At 35.0% G+C, this 9246-nt stretch overlaps 1 protein-coding gene across 1 annotated transcript; it reads right to left on the minus strand.

Moving 5' to 3' along the window:
- Window positions 1-201: 201 nt before the first annotated feature.
- On the minus strand, window positions 202-4283 carry LOC117406281 (transcription factor 15-like). The gene is made up of 2 exons (XM_034010225.3): window positions 3657-4283; window positions 202-2632 (listed from the first exon to the last, which is right to left on the minus strand). The coding sequence occupies exons 1-2, from the start codon at window positions 4119-4121 to the stop codon at window positions 2600-2602; spliced, it is 498 nt and encodes a 165-aa protein (XP_033866116.2). The 5' UTR covers window positions 4122-4283; the 3' UTR covers window positions 202-2599.
- Window positions 4284-9246: the final 4963 nt, after the last annotated feature.

The following is a 9246-nucleotide window of genomic DNA, read 5'->3' on the forward strand; positions in this document are numbered from 1 at the left end:
TGTAATGAAGACCATACAACCATAATATAAAGATCACAGTGATGAGTAAGATAAGAAGCACCAGTTATAAATCTTATAGCAGAATGGTATAAAGCATCGAGCTTCCCCAAAGCAGCTATAATAATAATAATAATAATAATAATAATAATAATAATAATAATAATAATAATAATAATAATAATAACAAGTAGAGACACAAAGTATAATTAGGTTTTATTCATTTAAAACCCCTATAATAAATACATTTGTTTATAATACCAAAAATATCTACATCTTTAGAGAAATACATCATACAAAAAATACTGATCATCTTATAGCAGCACAAACATACTGTATACCATGCAGTGTGCAAAGAACGTGGCAACAGTCCCGATTAATTCAAGTACAGTATGGTTATAAAATCTGCACAAAAAAAATAATTAAAAAAAGAAATACCTAGAGGTAAACACAGTGACATTATAATTAAAATAAAGAAACATATTTCATTACATTTACAATCCATTCAAGACTGTTCACTGAGGTAAGCATTAACGTTATTGTGATATCCTTCTGGTAAACTGAATTAGCCTTTTATCACTGCCCTAGCAGCACTGTTTTGGGGGGATTATTGCTCTCTGTGATACACCATATGTTAGTGAAGAGTGTAGGAATTGAATATAGCCTGTAAATAAGTTAAGCCGGGTTGTCTTGCTTCAGAGATAATGCTGCAGAATGGGGCCTGGGAATAAGTGAAGGGGGAAATGATGTAGGTAATTGAACACAGGATTTAAGCCTTAGTCTATGGCTTATCTAGTGACATATAGTGCTGAATTGTGTTACTGGAACACAATATGGACTTAATGTGTTTCCCATGGCTTGCTTGTGCCAAAACTCAACTAGATAAGCTGTAGTCTGAGTGGATATACCCAAGCCAAGTGACCTGGCGTCAGCACTATAGTTTGATGCTTATAACATTTTGATAACTCTTTGTTATTGTTTTTGTTAATAACAATGTAACAGTATTGAAAAACTACTTAGTAGTAACATATTTTAAAGAATGTTTGTATGAAGAAAAATGTAATAATGTACCATTCTCATGGTGTCTCACAAGAGCCAGTTAAGAAACAGAGTGCCACTCACCTAATGTATCTTTTAGGGGTTGAGGTCAGAAAAGAATACTAGTCACTGTCTTTATTAATGTAATCTTTTAATTACAGCATACCATAAAGACAATAACTCAAGTAAGTTATACGAAACACAAACAGCTGCCATAACACTCATTTAAAACTACAATTAAAATGCTCTTCTAAATTACAAATGCTGTTAGGCCAATTGTTAATGAGGATTGGGATAAACTGAAGTTAGAAACCAAAAAGGTGTATTTTAAAAGGTATATCAAGCAGTGTTTGGTATAAACTAACTGTGAAATATATCAGTAAGTAGCCTACAAACTTGATTATTGGCCTTCTAAGTTAGTAATCCAACAGTGTGTTGAAGAAGCTATAATGAAACGTTTGTGCTGTATTTAGTAGAACTTACTCAGTATGCCAAAAACCTATTGTTTTGCTTAAGGCCAACACTGAATGTAATTAGTTATGACATCTGTGTCTGCAACAGCACAAGCCTAGCATCTAATATGGATGACTGCAGGTAACAGAACAGGAGGTTGAATGGCAGTCAAGTTCAGAGTATCTGCAATATCCATTTAGAGGTGCTACACTGACATTAGGCTATTTGTCTTTTTAATATCCCTTCATAGGTATTCCATTGCTGAAGGTCAAGAATGATATTGTACATGGATCATTGCAATATTTTCCTTCAACATATTTCCAGTGAAAATATGCATATCAGAAAATAAAATCAACATTCACATTTATGATAAACTGTCCTCCAGGCTCGGGATTTAAAATGTCCATCACATATTATATTAATTCAAATACTATATATTTGTGTGAAGAATGAATGATAGCTGAAATAGTATTTCTGTTCATTTGATAATATTACCACCCCCCCCCCCCCCCCATACTGTTTCATGAATAGGCCTAGTCTAAGGTTAAGGATGCCACTATAAATTAATTTACTGTGCTGCGGATATGAGGACCTTATGATGCTCTGTGTGCCACATCTTTTCCCAGACATTTTTAGATACAGATACATTTTCGATCAGGACATTTTACTGCTGATCTACAGCTGGCATAGGATTAGAACACAGCGAGAGGACACTCTACTGACAGGAACCACTGTGCGTCTCAGCTTGGGTTACATCATGTGACATCGGGCTGGAGAGGCAAGACTTTCTTTAGGACTGAGATGCTGAGGTTTTGCATTTCTAGTTTTAAAATAGCCGCCATGCCAGGTGCTGCTGCACCCACAGTGTTAGGTTTCATTTACAAAACAACCTGAATAAAAGAGTCACATTGTAAACAGAAAGTGCAACACAGTATCCTTCAATGATTAAAAAGATACAGTAATAAATAGTTTCAAATGTAAACATTCAACTTTAAATTCTTTTTAAAAACACACACACACACAAAAAACAGCAACAAACCAAAACAGTGCTTCCATACAGCACTCAGCACGGAAGCAAATGCTTGCCATCTGAAACTTGACTGTTTCTACATCAAACAGATGATTGCTTTTCCCCATCTCTGTGCTGTGAATGTAGAAAATTATAGAAATTAATATAAAAAATACATTTGTGAAAACCATTAAAAATGAAGGTTTTGGTACATTATTCAAATGAATTAGAATAGTGTACTGTATATGGCCGCTTTGTACATCTTTTGGACAATTTTATATTTACTTTTAGACCAAGGAGCTGTGATACCTTTTATTAAACTAACTAAACAATAATTAATCACAAGATTTCAAGACCTTCAGGGTCTCTTCTTCAGTTGAAAGTAGGAAAAGTAATTTGCCTACTTTCAAAATATATGAATTATACATTTTTGACAAGGGGGGTGTCTATTTTACTGAACTAAACAGTGGCAAGTCCTATTACCGCTTCCTTAAAATTTCTAAAGCTTATCATCTTTCGGTGTATTTTTATAGGTAGTGATATTGTCCAGCTGGATTACATCTGCCACTGTTTAGATACACCTCAAGGTGTTTGACATGCACAACATATTACCTGCAAAAGCAGAGTACAGTATCACAGCTATATAAATCTAAACATTAGGACGAAGAGCTACATGTTTTAGGAAGCAGAGTCATTGATGAGGTCGATTTTAATACATTGTGATGCTTGTTTCTTCAGGCATGAAAGAGGGCAAAGTATCATTACACTGTGTATATTGTTCTCTACATAGATTCATATTAATGAAGATCTTTGAAACCTGGTAGGTGTTCCATTTAATAACAAAATGAACGGTGGGCATACTTGATCTATAATTGTCATTGTATACTGGATGACTCAGTAGAATAAGGAAAACAAATTGAGATATAAATACCATTAAAGAAACCACTTCATTCAAGAGCCATCTAACTATTAATCTTGGAAATAATGCCATCGGTCCTTTCTAGAACAATCACCTAACCTTTAAAAATGAAGCTTACGACCAATTCTAAAGCAGATACATCTTAAACCTAAAAGTCCAATAAACACAATGGGAGGATCATTATATGCTTTCTAAATGGTTCATTTAATAATGCATTGCAAAACTGCTTTTAAGACTTACCATTTTTCTCTGGTTGCTGAGACAGAAAGTGCATATTGGTCTGGGTGCTGGGTTGCTTATACTGGTGCCATTGGGAATGGCTTGATATTTTAAACAAGGTTGTCCATCCAGGCTGTCTTCTCCTAAGAGGAGGATGTTTGCTAAATGAGAGATGTATCTTGAAGCCAGGCGCAAAGTCTCTATCTTGGAGAGTTTGCGATCTGCAGGCTCTGTTGGGATAAGAGTCCGAAGCGCTGTGAAGGCACTGTTCACACTATGCGTCCTGTCTCTCTCCCGTGCGTTCGCTGTCTGCCGCTGCTTACTGATCCCTGCCTGGCTGCTCTTCCTCTTCCGCTTCCCTTTCCCATCAAGCTGACTACAGCCACTGATGGACTTGTCAGAGCTTTCACTGCCACTTTCAAGTTCATCCAGATCAGAGGCATAGCTGTCTGGGTGAACTCCTTTCTCGCTCCCTGTGGACTTCATTTCGTACTTTGGGTCAGTTTGGAGTGAATGTATTCCATGGCAGGCAGTGGCTGGCCATCACTTTATGCAGAGTGAAAATAGCACCTAAGACCAGCTGCTGCTGATCCGGTGACCAATGTCCACTCCATCCCCTGGCACTCCAGCAAGCCATTTTTTGAATGACTGATCCTTTTAGGCTCAGCCATGTGGTCTCTGTATAAGGATGAAAGGTGGAGCTGCAGAGCACCTGTTCTGTTTGCAGTGAAGGTTTATATATAACTTACTGCTATATATTTTACAACATAAAATATAAAGGTTAGGGGTACATTCCCATCCGATTGTTAAATATGCATAACCTGCTGGATAAACAAGACATCTTCAATTGTCTCTTCTTCTTTACATATATAAATGGGATTCCAGGTAGCATATCACCACTCCATGTTTACCATTGATCTGATATATCCTTCTGATGAGTGAATAATATACAGTACCTTGACCAGTGTAGAGTCTGGTATAATTAAGACATTTTACTGCGTGCATCTTTTTACTAAAGTACTTTTTCCTTGCCAAAGGATAACTTCACAGGAATCATGTCTGGGGATTCTGTTTTTATTTCCTAGCTTTTTGCTAAATTTCATCTTCAGAGCTTTTTTCATTTAGCTGCCAGCTGAACAATATCTCTTCAGTATCTCCTTTTCCCCCCCAAGCTTTCTACTGAATAAGATCACAGGTAAATGTAATTTCCCAGATGCTGGCAACATGAGAAACTCCAGTTTAATAAGCCCAGAGAATCTTATCGTCCCAAAGCCTTCACTCAGCAAAGACATGAATGCATTAACAACTAGGGACAGATAGTCTAATTCCTGCATTCCATTCCTGGTGAACACATGTTTAATTGGTCATAAATGACAGTGGGTTCTCTGTGCTCAGCTCTTAGCAGGCAGTTGTCATCATAAATGTGAAACATGACATGGCACAAATACATGTTCACCGGAAATGGAAGGACTACCCTCTGTCCAAAAATGAGAGTGCACTTTCAAGGTCACGGTTCACAGGAAAGTCCAGGTCAGTTGAGAAAACTAAGCTTACAGCGCTGTTAATCCCTAAATAAAGATGAACTGGATATAATAAGACCTTGTTAAAACTAGGGTGCAACCGTATTTCAGATTCATTTAATTTCTCAGTCTTAAGTAAGTCTCACCATTCAAGGTTACAGATTTTTTCTCATGAGTGAACAGTACAGGTGTACAAGTTGTCCTTCTTCTCTGACAAGGCAACACTTGCTTACTAGGGCTGTGCCGTCTTTAGAGTTGATATAAATATCTGTGAACATACATGACACGTATATAGCATTACTTCTGTAAACTGTGTACAGCAAAGTTTATGCAAGATGGAGATTACAAGGCTTGTGTTTATAATACATTAGAAAGTGAAATATTTGGTGACAGAAAATGTCAGCATGCAGTAAATCAATATCTAAAAGTCTATTTCTGTTTTCCCTAATATCTAAATTGTATATATTGCAAAACATATTGAATACCACTTTTTCACAATTTTGTCTTGAACAACAATACTTAAAATGTTATCTCTAACACCATTGGACCTGCATTTCGGGTCGGGTTCCAGCCTATTTTAGTCTAGTCTCTACTCCAAATAACACATTATAATTGTTAGGAATGAAAATATTCTACCAATAAAGCGTTCATTATCCTGTAAACCTGTACTGGAAAAGCACTCAGAGACTAGAGTTGCTGTACATATTTCTTATCTTATCTGCAAGTAAAATATTTTCTCCACAGGGCAGTCATGTTTGCAAATATGTTGCAGATTTAATACCAGTGTGAAAAGTCTTCAGTGCCCTCTTGTGGACAAGGTTAGTACAGGAGGTAAACAATACAATGCTGTTTTCAGCAGGCATCAGCAATGTAGGGCTGGGGATATAATGTGTTATAGAAACTGCACTTTACATAAAATGAATACCAAAAAACAATAACCACATTTTAATAATAAAGGCACCCATGGACAACTTTTTCGCTATAAATAGATTTGTTTCTGATTACTATGTTTACCGGTACTAGCTGCTCTAATTGTGTGTATGTGCAATTGACACAAACTGCTACATTTGAATAGATTAGTTCATGGGTGAACAGACATGTAACACTTGTTGCACTAGTTCTACAGCAGTGTATTTATTTTGGTCTAAATACCTTATTAAAAATGTCTGTGTCACAGAAAAAACAACACATGGTAGCATTTTCAATTTTATAGCAATAACAATAATACATTATTATTTATATGCAATGAAGATATTACCAAATCGAGGGCTCAGAACCAGAGGGGTGTAAGTGACATTTTTGTCAAAATGGAATATTATATATCAAATTAAAGCTCATGATGAGATCTATCTAGTGCCAAAAGGACCTAACCGAAAATCATAAACTGCATTGAATAAAGCGAGAAAGTAATAAAGACACAACTGCAAAATCTAGGTAAACTTAGTGCCAGGAGGGCGTAACTAGCACACTTACACCCTCCTGGCACTGAGTGTTGCATTATGGGATGGCTGAGTGACAGCAGATGAGTCAAAATGGCTAAAAAAAAGCTGTAAAACAAAGCTTTGTGTAAAACAATATCTAAATTTTGAGGATATTTTACTCAGTTAAATTGAGGATTCAAGAAATGAATTCACTACAGAATAAGAACCAGACCATGTCAATTGTAGAAAATCTACATTATATTTTACAGTAGTATTTTTTAAGTATAATTTATGAAATATGACTGTATATGTAAACATTTATATTTTACAGTCTGGGATACTAGTGAATAAAACCACACTTTTATCTGCAATGCGTATTCATTTCAGTTTGTTATTATGGAAAATCTAACTTTTAAGCAAAATTTCTGGTGCTATTCTTACTTTTTGAAGTTTCAAATTCAAAAATATTTTAAACTCTTTAATTTTCTTCAAAATTATATTGATACTGTGCATGTACTGATAAATGGCAATTAAACACAAACAGTCAAAATCTTATTTTTGCTCTCCTGTAAAATTATGAAAATGTCACTTGTGCCCCTCTGGTTCTAAGCCCTTGAAATGTTTTGATCTGTTTTATCTAATTGACCTGTCTATTGCAATCCAGTGAATTGGAGATCCCTAGGATACAGTATACATTTTTTATTTATAACAACTTACCCCTAAAACATGTCATATTATTCTGAATACCCAATATAATTAATTATTCTCAAGGTTACCAACTAACTGTTCAAATTCTGTACCACAAGATGGCAGTAAGTCCCTGATAAAAAATATATATTCTTCACCTTCTTGTACCTTCATTGCATTCCTAACCAGCTGTGCTTTAAATAAGGTTTAGATATACAACTATAAATAGACAAAATATAGAAAATGTTTGTTTTTTTTATCAATGGTATGATTTTTTTTTTACTGCTTGGTTTTCTTAGGTCTACCCTGGAGATTCAGTCTTAAATACTCCTCTTCCTGATAGGAATGTATCTTTGTCTTCTTGAACAAGAGGATAATCTGTTAGATGTCTCCTGGCATGTCATTGTTGTTCAGTAAGTTGGTCATTTCCATCATATTTTATTATTCTGAAGCTCTGCCTGCCTTAAATGATATTCTCAGTGGGGATGCAAACAAGGAAATCATGTGCATGCCTTTTCTGAGCAACTTCTATACCCTGCCTAGCAGAAAAAAAAACTGACAGGTGCTTTTTTTTAATAGATTCATCTAGTGCTCTGTCAAACAGAGTGATCAGTTGATTAACTCCAGTAACAGATGATCATATATGCCATACATAGAGAAGGGTAACTTGGCAGAGTCAGGCTACTGGTGCACACAAGTTCAATGTTCCTAATATTTAAGGTCCTGGTTAACAAGATTTATGAGTATTTACTCCCTGAGATCTACCTGTGCTAATACATTATATATTGTCACATGTTAGACACCTTTACCCTATTTACCCTAACCTCCTAAATGTTGACTGACCCTGTGTCTCCTCAATTTTAATTGCTCAGTATGCCTCATAAAAGAAAACTGCCCACCGCCCCAAGCTGTGCACTCAACTTAGAAAGACATTTATGATCAATGAATAGGGATAATATTTTATTAACAGTTCATATAGTGAACTGATTGTCTCAGTGAATAGCGAGAAAACAAAGAGAAAACACCTCAGTTGGAGGAAGCTTCAGGGGTTATCTATTCAGGAACAGCAAGATTATTATTATTATTATTATTATTATTAATATTATTATTATTATTATTATTATTACTATTATTATTATTATTATTATTATTATTAATTTCTTAGCAGACGCCCTTATCCAGGGAGACTTACAATTGTTACAAAATATCACAGTACAAAGTATCGCATTACAAGTTATCACATTATAAATTATCACATTACAAGGTATCACAGTATAAAATATCACATTACAGAACATCATAATACAGATAGGACCAGTTATGAAAGTACAATAAGATCAAATTCAAGTAAGAGCAACATAAAAAATGCAGTAAATTATAAGTAAAAGCGAGTTTGACCAAGAGCAGTTAAAACTTATAGTAAAGATTTGCTTATATGAGTAAAGTCCAGTAAGAGCACGTAGTAAGTATGATAAATGCATGAGAATGATTTCAAATAAGATCAATTACAAAAACGTGAGTACAGTTACCTATAAGGGTAAAATCAAATACAAGATACAGTAATTAGTTATAGTTAGGAGCAGTAGTTGAATGCGGCAAGGTATGGAGCAGTTCAGTGCAAATACAAGCTGATGCACATACTGGTACAACTACAGCTTGCTCATATGCTTTTACTGTATATTTCATAAGAGGACAGACTGTTCTGGAAACTGACAATTTGTGAGCAAGTGGCCTGAGCATGTACCATTTTTTACATATTATTTTAAAATAGATAAATAACAACATCAAAAGGTACATCTAAGATGTAAACCTTAGTTTTCAAAGAAGATGTGCTTCCTATGTCAGTTTAAATATACTGAAGTTTTAGAAGTAAAGAGACATGGAACAGCTGTTGCCAGATAGTTTTGTTCCTTTAATAAGGGTTATACAGTATGTAATACTATTCCAGCCCATGGTCTGTTCAATGACTTAAAATTCTGTGCA

Source organism: Acipenser ruthenus, chromosome 10 (genome assembly GCF_902713425.1).
Source record: "Acipenser ruthenus chromosome 10, fAciRut3.2 maternal haplotype, whole genome shotgun sequence".
Classification (NCBI taxonomy): Eukaryota; Metazoa; Chordata; class Actinopteri; order Acipenseriformes; family Acipenseridae; genus Acipenser; species Acipenser ruthenus.